The 19206-nt window shown below is 41.1% G+C and overlaps 1 protein-coding gene across 1 annotated transcript in view; it reads right to left on the bottom strand.

Moving 5' to 3' along the window:
- Window positions 1-6677: 6677 nt before the first annotated feature.
- Window positions 6678-19206, bottom strand: part of hck (HCK proto-oncogene, Src family tyrosine kinase) — a 56429-nt gene continuing 43900 nt past the window's right edge. The window contains exons 9-13 of the mRNA XM_063015976.1: window positions 11391-11573; window positions 9861-9937; window positions 9230-9383; window positions 8987-9118; window positions 6678-7194 (exon numbers count right to left, since the gene is read on the bottom strand). Coding sequence (XP_062872046.1) covers window positions 6992-7194; window positions 8987-9118; window positions 9230-9383; window positions 9861-9937; window positions 11391-11573 — 749 coding nt within the window. The 3' untranslated portion in view covers window positions 6678-6991. The remainder of the gene's footprint in view (window positions 7195-8986; window positions 9119-9229; window positions 9384-9860; window positions 9938-11390; window positions 11574-19206) is intronic.

Here is a 19206-nt window from a genome sequence, read left to right as displayed (position 1 = left end):
TCAATTTACCCCGCCAGACTATCATGTAGCTCAACTTAAGACCTACCTTTGATTTCAAATCAGAAACCCACTTTGGGTAGTTAATGTTAACAATGGGCCTATTATTATGCCAATAAAATCAAATAGACAGCTAAATAACATTTTCCTATTTATTCATCATTCTTTGTATGCTGTTCTATATCATAGAGCATTATATTTAGCCTTCTACATATATTAGTTTGTAATGTTAATTACCTAGCAAAATTATTCCTCATTTGTAAACCTCAACTGTTGAAGTATAAATGCTTGCATGAAAATAACTAAAGGTGACTTTTCCTACACAGCGTTTTGGCCAGGATGCTGTAATTATAAAATATTGTATGTTTGTATCTATTTTCAACACTTTACTGTGAGAGCTACTTGACATTCTCCTGCAAAATGTTTGTGCTCATGCTTTTTTCCCTTCAGGCTTTCACATCAAAATAAGTCAGATTTTAAATGAAACAAAACTAGTGAACTTGTCTAATTTGTAAAACAGTAAAACTGTCGGGGCAGAATTCTCACAAGAACTCAAATAAATGCCCGTCAGATATCAAAACACGTTTGGGGGGAATTGATGACAGAGAGGGTCATTTTTATTTTTAAATATTGATGAATGTAGAAAAAAATTGGGCTCCAGCAGAAAGGGCACATTTCTCATCCAGGGCAAAAGGGCAGGTGCTTGAGCACCACTAGGGGTCTATCTGTGCACGTGCCTGATTGAGTGTGTAATTATAAACTATGACCAATGTTCCATGCATACTTTCCACTTTTAGAGGGTTTAGTGTTATTATATTGTTGCCTTTTCACTTTTGTGCTTTTATTTGTTAAGGGTTGTACTTGTATTGGATTGTATGTGGCACCACAGTAAAAGGAATTTTGTTTGAACAATGCAGACGCATTATAATTTGACTAGATGTTATGATATTAACTTCAAACCTAGTGAGAACTCTTAAAGATGCACTCAGGATTTGCTTTGTTTACTGATTTTTAATTGTCTGCCGCTAGGGAGTACTGCAGCACCCTTACTTACTGATACCTGCATGTTCCGGCTTAACTGATATACTGTGAGGAAAACCAGCAGAACTAGAGGATGTCGGGCCTTCATGCCACCCTTGCCACCAACAGTTTGGTCAGAAACATGCACACCAGTAGCCTGTAACCAGTAGCTCCTCCAGTTCCCTCTTGCACAAAGGTGCTGATCCCAACACTGAGTTGATGCCCATTCTACGAACCCTGTCCTGATTCCCTAGTGTAATTGCTTGTGTCCTGGAATCTCTGCCATGCTCCTGAGACTGAGCTGGAGGAGACACCAAACCTTGCAACAGCACATATGGATGTGCTATTCTGGAGAAGCTGGACTACCTGTGCAACCTGAATGGGGTGCAGGTACCACCTTATGCTCCATCAGCATTGCTGTGTCTTATCCACTCATACCAGCACAACACACACTAACACACCACCACCATGTCAGTGTCACTGCAGTGCTGAGAATCATCCAGCATGAAATTATTGAAGAACAGCATGCAAACTGGGCTAACAAAGCATGCAGAGAAATAGATGGACTACAGTCAGTAGTTGTACACAAAGTGCTCCTATATGATTTCTACAATGTGTGTATAAACAAGGAGGTGGTTTTAATGTTATGGCTGATCGGTGTATGTCCAGTGGTCCTGTGTGATGTAACTGTCTTGTTTGTACCTTTGTCCACATGAAAGAATACTTTCACTTCCGAAAACAGCTCTGCATTGTCTTCAAGCTTTTGGGGTGAGTGACCATGATTTGTGAATCTAGAAGTGAAAAACCCAGACAGCACATAAGGTCAAATGCGCCGCTCTTGTGTCCACTTATGGCAAACCCTGTCGGATGTTGTGAAGGACCGGACCGTGGGGGCTTAAGTGTAGCTCAGGTGTGCAACATTGCTCGTGAACTGCTCAAGTGCCCGAGTATGCTCGAGAAAGGGAAGATCATCCACGGCTGTGGCGTAACAAGGAGCTCATGGACCCCAGTGCAAAAAAAATAAATTCATATATACAGTACCAGTCAAAAGTTTGGACACACCTTCTCTTCAATGGTTTTTCTTGATTATTTTTATTTTCTACATTGTAGATCAATACTGAAGATGGTCTTGTAGCCCATTCCAGCCTTGTGCAGGTCTACAATCTTGTCCCTGACGTCCTTTGATAGCTCTTTGGTCTTGCCCATGGTGGTCGAGAGATTTGAACGGAAGAAACTGATTCTGTGACAGGAGTCTTTTATACAGGGACAGGACTAATTTGTGTGCCTCATGGGCACATAACCGGTCTGTGGGGGTCAGAATTCTTGCTGGTTGGTAGGGGATCAAATACTTATTTCCCTTAATTAAATACAAATTAATTTATAACTTTTATTTAATGTTTTTTTTCTGGATTTTTTGTTGATATTCTGTCTCTCTCTGTTAAAATAAACCTTTCATAAAAATTATAGACTGTTCAAGTCTTTGTAAGGGGGTAAACTTACAAAATCAGCAGGGGATCAAATACTTATTTCCCCCACTGTATATATACTCACTCAGAAGTTCATGTGGTCTGCCTTGTGCTAAGCAAAATAATCTACAATAGACTTCAAGTCCAAATTCCTGGCTCTGGTATTTTTAATGCACAGTTTTAGTTATTTTAATTTTACTTGTGGTTGAGTTCATGTCGTGGAGGGCCCCTCCTGTAGTTACGCCCCTGGTCCACGAAGAACACATGATTCATCAGTTCACTTTCAAACATTGTTATGGTCAATTTTGTCTCTCCAATTCACCAAACTTTGAAGTGTGGGAGGAAATCAAAGTCCATGAAGGAAACCTACACAAACACTACCTGCAAACTCCACACAAAAAACCCGGACTGCTCCACCTAGGAATCAAACCAAGACCAAGACGACCAACTCAAACAGCAGCAATAGATGAGCGATCGTCTCCGACTTTACATCTACAAGGTGGACAAACTAGGTAGGAGTGTCTAATAGAGTGGGCAGTTAGTGGACATGGTATTTAAAAACTCCAGCAGCACTGCTGTGTGATCCACTCATGCCAGCACAACACACACTAACACACCACCATGTCATTGTCACTGTAGTGCTGAGAATGATCCACCACCTAAATGATACCTACTCTGTGGTGGTCCTGTTGAAGTACTTGTGAGTATGTTGAGTATATGTGAGTAGTTGTTTTTGCTGTGGTGGTACTTGACTTCCACATCATGGCTTATCTTTTCAGGTTTTATATTTGCAGCATGTAGCAGACGCTTTTATCCAAAGCGACTTACAGTATGTTGACAGTATTCAATCTAAGCAATTAAGGGGTGAAGAGTCTTGCTCAAGGGGCAAACAAGCCACTGTCTGTGTCGACTGTTTGCCTGAGAATATTTAACCAACCTGCACTTGCATCTTCACAACTGTCTTTGTTACACTGGTCACAATTGTCAGTGCAGCTATTAATAAACTGAAAGAACCATAGAAATTTAATTTATTTATTTTGCTATAGAAAAGACAGTCCAAAATATTATATGTAAATAATAAAGTTATAAGGACAGTAGAGAAGAGTACAGAATTAACTTTAGTAAAAACATCTGTTCAAAACAATGGATTTGAACATTAAACTACCTCTTTTCTACACTCACTGTCCATTTTATCAGCTTCACTTACCATATAGAAGCACGTTGTAGTTCTACAATTACTGACTGTATTCCATCCGTTTCTCTACATACTTTTTTAACCTGCTTTTACTCTGTTATTTAATGGTCAGGACCCCCAAAGAGCAGGTATTATTTAGGTGGTGGATCATTCTCAGCACTGCAGTGACACTGACATGGTGATGGTGTGTTAGTGTGTGTTGTGCTGGTATGAATGGAGTTTTTAAATACTCAGTCCACTCTTATTAGACACTCCTACCTAGTTGGTCCACCTTGTAGATGTAAAATCAGAGACGATCGCTCATACCAAGGGGACAGTGGTAGCCTAGTGGGTAGAGCTTTGGGCTATCACCTGGAAGATTGGCGGTTCAAATCCAGGCTCTGCTATGCAGCCACTGTTGGGTCCTTGAGCAAGGCCCTTAACCCTCTCTGCTCCAAGGGTGCCGTATGATGGCTGACCCTGTGCTCTGACCCCAGCTGCCAAACAAGCTAGACCTTCATCAGTGATCACAGGACACTGCCTATGGGGCGCTGTTGGCTGGATATTTTTGGTTGGTGGACTATTCTCAGTCCAGCAGTGACAGTGAAGCGCTTAAAACCTCCATCAGCGCTGCTGTGTGTGATCCACTCATACCAGCACAACACACACTAACACTCCACCACCATGTCAGTGTCACTGCAGTGCTGAGAATGACCCACCACCTAAATAATACCTGCTCTGTGGTGGTCCTGTGAGAGTCCTGACCATTGAAGAACAGCATGAAAGGAGGCTAACAAAGCATGCAGAGAAACAGATGGCATACAGTCAGTAATTGTAGAACTACAAAGTGCTCCTATATGGTAAGTGGAGCTGATAAAATGGACAGTGTGTAGAAACAAGGAGGTGGTTTTAATGTTGTGGGTGATCGGTGTATATGGTTTACACACCTATAGCCTTGGCACTCAAGAAAAATACATAACTTAATTTACAATAGAGATTCAGCATGAATTCATTTGGCATGTGGAAAAAGTAACAAATGTATGAAAAAGGACAGACAACTACCCGATTTAATACCTGTTCAGCATTTTATATTCTCAAGGTTTTTTGGCTAAGCTGTATAAATGTTTAATTATTTAACATTCGCAAAGCACCTTTTGAGACAAGCATAATGAAATAATGTGTGTAATTAATTAAAATGACGTACAATACAGCTAATATGTAACATAATGGAAAGACATGATATTATTGCACAGCTCAGAATAATATGGATTCACATTAAAGATACAAATTAAAATCTGAAAATAGGTACAAGAATCAGACTTTTTAGTAACAGAAGTAAAAAAAAGAAGTAAAAATGTACATACCAATACTAAAAGTAAACAATTCCTTAATTTTAGGATTTAGTCATTACACTGCATTTCTAAACTAATTTAAGTTATAGCAAAAGTACTGGCGAGACAGGACGTACCATAAAGCTATTTCTGAATTGTTTCAACCTAATATAGGCTGCAGTTTGCTTGTATTAGTTACCAACAATCCAAATTACAATTCACACTATTGAAATTATTTAAGGCACTTAAAAGCATTTCTCCCCTAATCTAGTCGTATCCAATTACATTGATTGTGTTGCGCTTCACCTCTACAGACACAACCCTCCACTGCTGACTGAGGAGCTTCACAACTGACACACGCACCCTCCAACACGAGCAGTACCGACTGCATCTTTTCACCTGTACGAGGCGAGTTCATATGCGGATCAGCCTTGTGCACGGAGAGCCACACCCTGATCAGCATTATTCCCAAAATCTGCGCAGGCACCATCAATCAGCCAGCAGAGGTCGTAATTGCACCAGTTATGAGGAACCCTGGTCCGGCTCATCCCACCCTGAACCACAGCCGGATGGCAGAGCTGAGATTCGATACGATGTATTCGAAATCCCAGCTCTGGTGTGCTAGCGTATTTTACCGCTGCGCCACCATAGAAAACCTTAAAATTCTACAGTTAAAATGAACACAAAAAAATTGTTAAGTTAATAGTTAATAGTTTTGATTAAAGATTATAAAGCTTTATAAATGTGCTTCTTACATTAATTATTTTTTACAGATTTGCGCATAATATGCAACACTTAACATAAGGCCAAAGGTTTTGCATAATTTAATCAGATTTGCATTTATGTATGTATTTATTATTCACCCAGCATGCATTGTTAATTACATATGAGTGCACATACACTGATCAGCCATAACATTAAAACCACCTCCTTGTTTCTACACTCACTGTCCATTTTATCAGCTCCACTTACCATATAGAAGCACTTTGTAGTTCTACAATTACTGACTGTGGTCCATCTGTTTCTCTACATACCTTTTTAGCCTGCTTTTACCCTGTTCTTCAATGGTCAGGTCCCCCACAGGACCACCACAGAGCATGTGACAATGGCATGGTGGTGTTGTGTTAGTGTGTGTTGTGCTGATATGAGTGGATCAGACACAGCAGCACTACTGGAGTTTTTAAATACTGTGTCCACTCACTGTCCACTCTATTAGACACTCCTACCTAGTTGGTCCACCTTGCAGATGTAAATTCAGAGACGATCGCTCATCTATTGCTGTTGTTTAAGTTGGTCATCTTCTAGACCTTCATCAGTGGTTACAGGGCGCTGCTGGCTGGATATTTTTGGTTGGTGGACTATTCTCAGTCCAGCAGTGACAGTAAGCATTACTGTGTCTTATCCACTCATACCAGCTCCATCAGCATTACTGTGTCTGATCCACTCATACCAGCACAACACACACTAACGCACCACCACTATGTCAGTGTCACTGCAGTGCTAAAAATGATCCACCACCCAAATAATACCGGCTCTGTGGTGGTCCTGGGAGAGTCTTGACCATTGAAGAATGGCATGAAAGGAGGCTAACAAAGCATGCAGAGAAACAGGTGGACTACAGTCAATTGTAGAAATACAAAGTGCTCCTATATGGTCAGTGGAGCTGATAAAATGGACAATGTGTGTAGAAATAAGGAGGTGGTTTTAATGTTACGGCTGATCAGTGTATTTCAGTACACTTAAACCTTAAAGCTTTGAACTAAAGACCTGAAACCCCACTGAGCATTTATGGGGGCACTTGAACACAGAGAAAGCCAGTTTGGAGTCCAAGCCAGCTTGAGTGTGTGCTGTCATTACAGCAAAAGATGAACACACCATAAAAAAATTATTAAATTATTTAAATGTAAAGATATGCAATTATTCTTTTGCTGACTTTTAAGATTAAAAAATGCAAAATAAAATCATCCTCTAGTAATAAAAGCATTTCCCCCCGTGTGTGTGTCTCAAGGCTGTTGTTGATACTGGCTCTCTGTGGCAGTGTAGAAATCCTCCAGCACACTCTGAAGGTACTCGAAGGTGGGTCTCTCCTCTGGCTTGTTCTTCCAGCACTCCAGCATGACGTTATACAGCTCCTGAGGGCAGGAGTCCAGACGCTGCATGCGGTAGCCTCTCTCCAGAGAGCGGATCACCTCCGGGTTCGTCATGCCTGAACAATTCAAACAAACCAATACATGCACATGGTATCACTAATCACTGAATATTTAGCAATTTACATTTTTTACCAGTATTTGGCTCTTGGTTCTGTAATAATATTGGCCCTAATAAATTCACTGGAAAATTTCACTGACCTTGTTTTTCAAAAACCACAGATTTAACAGATTTTTAAACAACACTCAATAAATTGAATGATAGAATCAATGGAAGCTACACAGTCAGCCTACCTCTCAAAGACAAAAATACTCGTCTGTGTTTTTTACACCCCCCCTTGCTTCCATAGAATTGGTTAAGAGTTTTCCAAACTCAACCGAGTCGTGTTTTTAGCTGCTTTACACTTCAACATCTTGGACATTGTGCCTCATGTTGTTAAATCACTAAACACAAACCTTAAATTTCGTATTTCACAGCAACTTGCATATTTCACAGGAAACGGCTCATTTCACGGTCTGTGACATGATTTTTATGGCTGTGAATTAGGTAGGGCCTTAGTATATCTGCAGCATGTTGTGATTTTGGGGTAAATTTTTGGTTTGAAGAAGGTCAACCCTATTACACTGACTGGTATGTGTACGACAGTGGCGATTTCTCTAAGACTGCAAGGGAAGCTCAGCTTCCCCTAAAATGTCAAAAATTAAATGGTTAAGTATGTACAGTTGTGTTAACATTTCATTGACTACAAATGCGTTAGAACACGTACAGTATATCTCGAAGACGAGTTCGTTCAGAATCAGCTACTTATCACAAATCGACTCGATTTTGTTAACTTAACTCATACATTCCCGGAGCGTCGATGCATTTATCCGCAGAAGCTGAGCGTCTCTTTGCTTCTATGGGGCTGCATGAGCGGGACTTCGAAACTCGCCGGTCATTGGATAAATGCCACGATTTTGTCCCGCCCCCGGACGCTGAGCGTCTCTGGGGGTGAATGGGGCTGTGGGCGGGTCTGGACGCTGAGCTTCTGCAAGATGATTGGAGGATCAGTCGAAAGGCTGAATCCCGTTTTGATTGACAGCTGTCGCTGGGAGCTTCAGTACCATCGCGGATTTTGCGAGTGAAGTCGGAAGACAAACTGCAACCCATTTCATGCCATTTTCTTGAAAACTAACAAAGTGGAGAATTTATACATTTACATATATAAATAAATTGACAAATTTTATGATGTAAGCCGACAATGAGCTTCCCCTCTTTGAAAGACCAGCAGCCGCCACTGGTGTACGGTATGCTTTGGCTCCGTGTTGCTTAATAACATCATCCCTTAAAATTATTCAATACCCCTTTTGCCTATACTGATCCTAACCAATAGCAACAAATCCAGTAATTTTTTACTAATTAAAAAAACTTAAAGCTTTGCAACAACTACAAGAAGACTGAAGAAAATCAAGGATTGCTGACTGTCATGGACTTCTTCACAGCAATGTAGCCTAAACCTTAGTGGAGCATTTATGGGGGAACTTAGAGACAAGCAAAGCCAAGATATCCAATAACACCCCAAGATGCTTTCTGGAACTTAAGAGAAATCAAGCTTGAATGTATTTTGTTAGTTCTTTTAAATACATACAGAAATCTTACTTAAACTGAACTGCTTATCATATGATTTGTAATAAAATTAAGGAATAAAATTAAAAAGTTAACTTTTTCACGAGTGGACTCAGACTTTTGGCCCCCAGGTATTTTGAATAACAAAAAAAAGTAGTTACATCATTGTATCCAGTTACTGTAGAACCAGAACCGATCAGTTCTCCTTTACATGACCAATGTCCCATCATACAGGCTTTACTGACCTGGGTAAGGCACTCGGCCGTAGCTGATGATCTCAGTGAGGAGAATGCCGAAGGACCACACGTCTGATTTAATGGTGAAAGAGCCGTAGTTGATGGCCTCCGGTGCGGTCCACTTAATCGGAAACTTGGCACCTTACACACAGATCACAAAGATGATAAAACACGTGATTGGTATCTGGGAGCAAGATTAATCAGCTCATACAAAAAAAGTCACAGGAATTCAAGAGCTGTGAGGTAACTTACCCTCTCTGGCTGTATATTCGTTGTCCTCTATGATACGTGCCAGACCAAAGTCGGCAATCTTGCACACCAAACTTTTATTGACCAGGATGTTGGCAGCACGCAGATCTCTGTGTATGTAGTTCCTTTGTTCTATGTAAGCCATGCCTTCAGCTGTCTAGATATAGTGCAGGCAAATAGAATTTTAGGTGTAATATGGTGTTAAATTGGCTGTCAGTATTTGGCTGTAGCATTTAGAAGGTAAATTACAAAAATATTAGAGCATTTTTAAACTATCAGTAGAGCATTAAATGGGCTGTTTATGCTAAAAAGCAGTAATAGTGGCTAAATTTAATAAAATCAATTCTGCATAATGGATGATCTACAGTTATCTGAAGCATTATTGATTGCTTTTTATTACAAACAGTCTGTTTTGTCTCCTCATGCTATAACATAATGGAAATGAGGGGTGAAATACTTTGTTTTATAGCATTGAAAGTCTGTTGCTTATCAGATCTGAATATTAAAATGTACCCACTAACAGGACAAAGCTGCTTTGTGCATCAAAGGGAAATGTGCAGTACAGCACAGGGTGTTCCAGACATTTAAAAACAAAAGAGGAACTACAGAATGATGAGAGATTAGAAAGGCTCACCTGTGCAGAGAAGTCTATCAGCTTGGGCAGCTGGACCCGATTTCCTTCATCACTCTTCAGAAAGTCCAGTAAACTGCCTATTAAATGCACACACACACAAAAACCTTGTAACTCGACGTTCCCTAAACTCAACGATGCGGTAAAACGTCATCAAAGTGCCAATATGAGACGAATATGCATATGTGTGGAATAATAACATTAAAACCACCTCCTTGTTTCTACACTCACTGTCCATTTTATCAGCTCCACTTACCATATAGAAGCACTTTGTAGTCCTACAATTACTGACTGTAGTCCATCTGTTTCTCTGCATGCTTTGTTAGCCCCCTTTCATGCTGTTCTTCAATGGTCAGGACCCCCCAGAGGACCACTACAGAGAAGGTATTATTTAGGTGGTGGATCATTCTCAGGTGAGTGGATAAGACACAGCAGCACTGCTGGAGTTTTTAAATACCGTGTCCACTCACTGTCCACTCTATTAGACACTCCCACCTAGTTGGTCCACCTTGTAGATGTAAAGTCAGAGACGATCGCTGGTCCCACGACGCTGCCTACGGGGCGCTGTTGGCTGGATATATTTTTGGTTGGTGGACTATTCTCAGTCCAGCAGTGACAGTGAGGTGTTTAAAAACTCCATCAGCATTTCTGTGTGTTATCCACTCATACCAGCACAACACACACTAACACACCACCACCATGTCAGTGTCACTGCAGTGCTGAGAATCCACCACCTAAATAACCATTGAAGAACAGGTTGAAAGCAGGCTAAATATGTATGTAGAGAAATAGATGGACTACAGTCAGTAATTGTAGAACTACAAAGTGCTTCTATATGGTAAGTGGAGCTGATAAAATGGACAGTGAGTGTAGAAACAAGGAGGTGGTTTTAATGTTATGGTTGCTCGGTGTACATCTATGTTTAACTGTATCTTTCTCCTGTTTCACTTTTAAACTTGTGTTATAGCTCGGGGTTCTGAGAAATTTTGTGAATCAGCTAAAATGCTTATGGTTAAAAAAAAGACTCAATGTCACTTAACGTATTAAAATAACAACATAGGAACACTCAACTTCTCTTAATTATTACTGCTCATAGGTTCTCTCCACTAATTAAATTCCTCGCTCCGTCACACACTCCATAGGAAATAACGGCACTGCCAGCACAAAAGCGGTAGTCCAAGATCAAGAAGCGTAAGAAAACAAAGAAGTAACGGTAAAGTGCAGGTTTTATTGTATTTAACTGTTTTCAATTGTATTTGAGTGTTTTTATATTATATTTGTGTCATTACTAGTGTATAAGTGTCAAAAACAACCCCATTATCTTACATTAGCCTAAAATATATGCAGTTCCACTGAACCATGGAACACATTAACAGGTTTCCCATACATCCTTATAGGAAAAAATACCTTGAAACTCAACGCCACTCCCAGAACCAACTGACGTCGAGTTTCAAGGTACCACTGTATATTTGATTTGGCCTGAGCTCTTTGCCATTTTTACCCGGAACGTTCTACATTGATTTAGAACCGCACCTTTCTCCATGAACTCTGTGATAATGTAGATGGGCTCCTCCTTGGTAACTACGGCATTGAGGCGAACCAGCTTGTCATGTTGGAGGGACTTCATTAGGTTCGCCTCCATCAAGAACGCCTCCACGGACATGCTGCCTGGCTTCATGGTCTTCACAGCCACTTTGGTGTGCTTGTTGTACATGGCTAAAAAATAAAGCAAAATGGAACCTATTAAATTAAATGATTCTTTAAATGATAACTGTTTTGATAATAATTATAATATTGTGAGTGTAAACTTCTATTTATATATATATATATATATATATATATATACTGTATATATATATATACAGTGTATCACAAAAGTGAGTACACCCCTCACATTTCTGCAGATATTTAAGTATATCTTTTCATGGGACAACACTGACAAAATGACACTTTGACACAATGAAAAGTAGTCTGTGTGCAGCTTATATAACAGTGTAAATCTATTCTTCCCTCAAAATAACTCAATATACAGCCATTAATGTCTAAACCACCGGCAACAAAAGTGAGTACACCCCTTAGTGAAAGTTCCTGAAGTGTCAATATTTTGTGTGGCCACCATTATTTCCCAGAACTGCTTTAACTCTCCTGGGCATGGAGTTTACCAGAGCTTCACAGGTTGCCACTGGAATGCTTTTCCACTCCTCCATGACGACATCACGGAGCTGGCGGATATTCGAGACTTTGCGCTCCTCCACCTTCCGCTTGAGGATGCCCCAAAGATGTTCTATTGGGTTTAGGTCTGGAGACATGCTTGGCCAGTCCATCACCTTTACCCTCAGCCTCTTCAATAAAGCAGTGGTCGTCTTAGAGGTGTGTTTGGGGTCATTATCATGCTGGAACACTGCCCTGCGACCCAGTTTCCGGAGGGAGGGGATCATGCTCTGCTTCAGTATTTCACAGTACATATTGGAGTTCATGTGTCCCTCAATGAAATGTAACTCCCCAACACCTGCTGCACTCATGCAGCCCCAGACCATGGCATTCCCACCACCATGCTTGACTGTAGGCATGACACACTTATCTTTGTACTCCTCACCTGATTGCCGCCACACATGCTTGAGACCATCTGAACCAAACAAATTAATCTTGGTCTCATCAGACCATAGGACATGGTTCCAGTAATCCATGTCCTTTGTTGACATGTCTTCAGCAAACTGTTTGCGGGCTTTCTTGTGTAGAGACTTCAGAAGAGGCTTCCTTCTGGGGTGACAGCCATGCAGACCAATTTGATGTAGTGTGCGGCGTATGGTCTGAGCACTGACAGGCTGACTCCCCACCTTTTCAATCTCTGCAGCAATGCTGACAGCACTCCTGCGCCTATCTTTCAAAGACAGCAGTTGGATGTGACGCTGAGCACGTGCACTCAGCTTCTTTGGACGACCAACGCGAGGTCTGTTCTGAGTGGACCCTGCTCTTTTAAAACGCTGGATGATCTTGGCCACTGTGCTGCAGCTCAGTTTCAGGGTGTTGGCAATCTTCTTGTAGACTTGGCCATCTTCATGTAGCGCAACAATTCGTCTTTTAAGATCCTCAGAGAGTTCTTTGCCATGAGGTGCCATGTTGGAACTTTCAGTGACCAGTATGAGAGAGTGTGAGAGCTGTACTACTAAATTGAACACACCTGCTCCCTAGGCACACCTGAGACCTAGTAACACTAACAAATCACATGACATTTTGGAGGTAAAATGACAAGCAGTGCTCAATTTGGACATTTAGGGGTGTAGTCTGTTAGGGGTGTACTCACTTTTGTTGCCGGTGGTTTAGACATTAATGGCTGTATATTGAGTTATTTTGAGGGAAGAATAAATTTACACTGTTATATAAGCTGCACACAGACTACTTTTCATTGTGTCAAAGTGTCATTTTGTCAGTGTTGTCCCATGAAAAGATATACTTAAATATCTGCAGAAATGTGAGGGGTGTACTCACTTTTGTGATACACTGTATATATATAACATGACTTTGCACATTACAGCCATTTACATGCATATTATCATTAGAAAAGAGAAAAGAAAGATCACATGTTACCACATATTAACAATAATGGATGGTGCTTCGGGGTATATTACATTTTTTGGACTTTAACACATGCATCAGTAATTATTCAGTCACTGCTATATATTGTTTATTTATTTATTAGGATTTTAACGTCATGTTTTACACACTTTGGTTAAATTCATGACAGGACAGGTAATTACTCATTACACAAGATTTATCAGTTCACAAGAGTAATGTCCAATTCACCTCACTTGCATGTCTTTGGACTGTGGGAGGAAACTGGAGCTAGCGGAGGAAAGCCACGCAGACACGGGGAGAACATGAAAACTCTACACAGAAAAGACCCGGACCGTTCCATCTGGGGCTCGAACCCAGGACCTTCTTGCTGTGAGGCGATAGTGCTACCCACTGAGCCAACGTGTCGCCCCCTGCTGTGTATTGTAGCTCAGTTGGCACTGCGGTCCATTATGTTAACCCACCACTGCTGAGATCAGGGTTTAAATCTCAGAGGCGCTCTCCCAGCCAGGCATGTAGACAGACATGATAGCTATGCCTGAAGGGGAATGGCCAAAACTAATGGATTGGCACCATGTCCAGAGTATTTCGGCCTTGTCCCCATTGTTTTTTGATGGAACCGGGCATGCTGCGACCCTGACCAGGATAAAGCGGTTGATAAAAAGGAAATAAAACATTTAATAATGTAATATGTAATATGTAATATGCTTCTAATATAAAATCTCATTCAGCATGTGATGTAATAGACCTTAGTGCCCTGGAATCAACCCAGCACCCATGATTTTCTAGCAAAGTGGTACTCATATCTGAATCATAATCACTTCATTTCACCAGGTATGCTACACATACGAGGAATTTGTTTTGATGATAGTGCACATATTTAATACACATGTATGACATGTAACATATTTAACAGACCAGACAGCACACAGACTGTTAACAAGTATTTAAACCAAGGGGAAAACTGTGGTTAAGAAGTGTTACAGCTCTGGGAATAAAATTTTTTATCATGTCTTGTTCCAATTAGATTTGGATTTGAAGGGTGCTTGGTTGACACTGCAATCTAATACATTAGCCCACCATGACGAAGAGTTGACGCTCCTGAGTTCATGTCTCAGAGGTGCTACCGGCCGTTACCATATATCTGGACTTTAAATCCATTTTTTCATATTCCATCTATTTTCTACCAATTTAATAATTTCCAAATCCCTATTACAGTTCCTGTAAAACTTGCCTATGTAAGATCAACACACGGTTGTCTGTTAAGCACTGGGCACGGTCGGTAACACCTCTGAGATTCAAACTCGGGAGCGCCAACTCATCGTCATGGTGGGGTAATGTATTAGATTGTTGCGTCAATCAAGCACCCCTCAAATCCAAATCTAGTTATGGACTTTACAATAATGTGCAGTTAATGAAACAAGACACTTTGCTTTCGCCCCTGGCTTTCAAAAGCCGTGCAGAAAATCACTAGGATCAGGACTTTACTGACCTCCTTTCTCTGCAAAGCTACAGGGGTCAGAGAACGTTGATAAGTTTCACTTCACATGTAAATATAGTCAGCTAGTTTCATAACTAATTTTGAACTTATTTTAGAATGAGAAGCATATGACACAATTATTGATGTTTACTATATATATATATATATAAATATACAGTATATATATACAGGGGTTGGACAAAATAACTGAAACACCTGTCATTTTAGTGTGGTAGGTTTCATGGCTAAATTGGACCAGTCTAGTGGCCAATCTTCATTAATTGCACATTGCACCAGTAAGAGCAGAGTGTGAAGGTTCAATTAGCAGGGTAAGAGCACAGTTTTGCTCAGAATATTGCAATGCACACAACATTATGGGTGACATACCAGAGTTCAAAAGAGGACAAATTGTTGGTGCACGTCTTGCTGGCGCATCTGTGACCAAGACAGCAAGTCTTTGTGATGTATCAAGAGCCACGGTATCCAGGGTAATGTCAGCATACCACCAAGAAGGACAAACCACATCCAACAGGATTAACTGTGGACGCAAGAGGAAGCTGTCTGAAAGGGATGTTCGGGTGCTAACCCGGATTGTATCCAAAAAACATAAAACCACGGCTGCCCAAATCACGGCAGAATTAAATGTGCACCTCAACTCTCCTGTTTCCACCAGAACTGTCCGTCGGGAGCTCCACAGGGTCAATATACACGGCCGGGCTGCTATAGCCAAACCTTTGGTCACTCGTGCCAATGCCAAACGTCGGTTTCAATGGTGCAAGGAGCGCAAATCTTGGGCTGTGGACAATGTGAAACATGTATTGTTCTCTGATGAGTCCACCTTTACTGTTTTCCCCACATCCGGGAGAGTTACGGTGTGGAGAAGCCCCAAAGAAGCGTACCACCCAGACTGTTGCATGCCCAGAGTGAAGCATGGGGGTGGATCAGTGATGGTTTGGGCTGCCATATCATGGCATTCCCTTGGCCCAATACTTGTGCTAGATGGGCGCGTCACTGCCAAGGACTACCGAACCATTCTGGAGGACCATGTGCATCCAATGGCGGTGCCGTGTATCAGGATGACAATGTACCAATACACACAGCAAGACTGGTGAAAGATTGGTTTGAAGAACATGAAAGTGAAGTTGAACATCTCCCATGGCCTGCACAGTCACCAGATCTAAATATTATTGAGCCACTTTGGGGTGTTTTGGAGAAGCGAGTCAGGAAACGTTTTCCTCCACCAGCATCACGTAGTGACCTGGCCACTATCCTGCAAGAAGAATGGCTTAAAATGTAGCATTTAACTATATATATATACAGTATATATATGTATATATATGTATATACAGTATATATATGTATATATATATATATATATATATATATATATATATATATATACAGTACAGGCCAAAAGTTTGGACACACCTTCTCATTCAATGCGTTTTCTGTATTTTCATGACTATTTACATTGTAGATTCTCACTGAAGGCATCAAAACTATGAATGAACACATGTGGAGTTATGTACTTAACAAAAAAAGGTGAAATAACTGAAAACATGTTTTATATTCTAGTTTCTTCAAAATAGCCACCCTTTGCTCTGATTACTGCTTTGCACACTCTTGGCATTCTCTCAATGAGCTTCAAGAGGTAGTCACCTGAAATGGTTTTCAGGTGTGCCTTATCAGGGTTAATTAGTGGAATTTCTTGCTTTATCAATGGGGTTGGGACCATCAGTTGTGTTGTGCAGAAGACAGGTTACTACACAGCCGACAGCCCTATTGGACAACTGTTAAAATTCATATTATGGCAAGAACCAATCAGCTAACTAAAGAAAAACGAGTGGCCATCATTACTTTAAGAAATGAAGGTCAGTCAGTCCGGAAAATTGCAAAAACTTTAAATGTGTCCCCAAGTGGAGTCACAAAAACCATCAAGCGCTACAGCGAAACTGGCACACATGAGGACCGACCCAGGAAAGGAAGACCAAGAGTCACCTCTGCTTCTCAGGACAAGTTCATCCGAGTCACCAGCCTCAGAAATCGCAAGTTAACAGCAGCTCAGATCACAGACCAGTTGAATGCCACACAGAGTTCTAGCAGCAGACCCATCTCTAGAACAACTGTTAAGAGGAGACTGCGCAAATCAGGCCTTCATGGTCAAATAGCTGCTAGGAAACCACTGCTAAGGAGAGGCAACAAGCAGAAGAGATTTGTTTGTGCCAAAAAACACAAGGAATGGACATTAGACCAGTGGAAATCTGTGCTTTGGTCTGATGAGTCCAAATTTGAGATCTTGGTCTTTGTGAGACGCAGAAAAGGTGAACGGATGGATTCCACATGCCTGGTTCCCACTGTGAAGCATGGAGGAGGAGCTGTGATGGTGTGGGGGTGTTTTGCTGGTGACACTGTTGGGGATTTATTCAAAATTGAAGGCACACTGAACCAGCATGGCTACCACAGCATCCTGCAGCGACATGCCATCCCATCTGGTTTGCGTTTAGTTGGACCATCATTTATTTTTCAACAGGACAATGACCCCAAACACACCTCCAGGCTGTGTAAGGGCTATTTGACCAAGAAGGAGAGTGATGGAGTGCTGCGGCAGATGACTTGGCCTCCACAGTCACCGGACCTGAACCCAATCGAGATGGTTTGGGGTGAGCTGGACCGCAGAGTGAAGGCAAAGGGGCCAACAAGTGCTAAACACCTCTGGGAACTCCTTCAAGACTGTTGGAAAACCATTTCAGGTGACTACCTCTTGAAGCTCACTGAGAGAATGCCAAGAGTGTGCAAAGCAGTAATCAGAGCAAAGGGTGGCTATTTTGAAGAAACTAGAATATAAAACATGTTTTCAGTTATTTCACCTTTTTTTGTTAAATACATAACTCCACATGTGTTCATTCATAGTTTTGATGCCTTCAGTGAGAATCTACAATGTAAATAGTCATGAAAATACAGAAAACGCATTGAAAGAAGGTGTGTCCAAACTTTTGGCCTGTACTGTATATATATATACAGTATATACTGTATATATACAGGGGTTGGACAAAATAACTGAAACACCTGGTTTTAGACCACAATAATTTATTAGTATGGTGTAGGGCCTCCTTTTGCGGCCAATACAGCGTCAATTCGTCTTGGAAATGACATATACAAGTCCTGCACAGTGGTCAGAGGGATTTTAAGCCATTCTTCTTGCAGGATAGTGGCCAGGTCACTACGTGATGTTGGTGGAGGAAAACGTTTCCTGACTCGCTTCTCCAAAACACCCCAAAGTGGCTCAATAATATTTAGATCTGGTGACTGTGCAGGCCATGGGAGATGTTCAACTTCACTTTCATGTTCATCAAACCAATCTTTCACCAGTCTTGCTGTGTGTATTGGTGCATTGTCATCCTGATACACGGCAATTTTACCCTTTTTTGCTGATTACCCTGGATACCGTGGCTCTTGATACATCACAAAGACTTGCTGTCTTGGTCACAGATGCGCCAACAAGACGTGCACCAACAATTTGTCCTCTTTTGAACTCTGGTATGTCACCCATAATGTTGTGTGCATTGCAATATTCTGAGCAAAACTGTGCTCTTACCCTGCTAATTGAACCTTCACACTTTGCTCTTACTGGTGCAATGTGCAATTAATGAAGATTGGCCACCAGACTGGTCCAATTTAGCCATGAAACCTACCACACTAAAATGACAGGTGTTTCAGTTATTTTGTCCAACCCCTGTATGTATATATATATATATATATATATATATATATATATATATATATATATACATACACACACACACACACACACAGGGGGGTCAAAAAGTATTTAGTCAGCCACTGATTGTGCAGGTTCTCCTACTTAGAAAGATGAGAGAGGTCTGTAATTTTCATCATAGGTACACTTCAACTATGAGAGACAAAATGAGAAAAAAAATCACATTGTAGGATTTTTAAAGAATTTATTTGTAAATTATGGTGGAAAATAAGTATTTGGTCAATAACAAAAGTTCAGCTCAATACTTTGTAACATAACCTTTGTTGGCAATGACAGAGGTCAAACGTTTCCTGTAAGTCTTCACCAGGTTTGCACACACTGTAGCTGGTATTTTGGCCCATTCCTCCATGCAGATCTCCTCTAGAGCAGTGATGTTTTGGGGCTGTCGCTGGGCAACACGGACTCCACAAATTTTCTATGGGGTTGAGGTCTTGAGACTGGCTAGGCCACTCCAGGACCTTGAAATGCTTTTTACGGAGCCACTCCTTCGTTGCCCGAGCGGTGTGTTTGGGATCATC

Source organism: Trichomycterus rosablanca, chromosome 19, assembly GCF_030014385.1.
Source record: "Trichomycterus rosablanca isolate fTriRos1 chromosome 19, fTriRos1.hap1, whole genome shotgun sequence".
NCBI lineage: Eukaryota > Metazoa > Chordata > Actinopteri > Siluriformes > Trichomycteridae > Trichomycterus > Trichomycterus rosablanca.
This window is presented reverse-complemented; position numbering and strand designations above follow the sequence as displayed.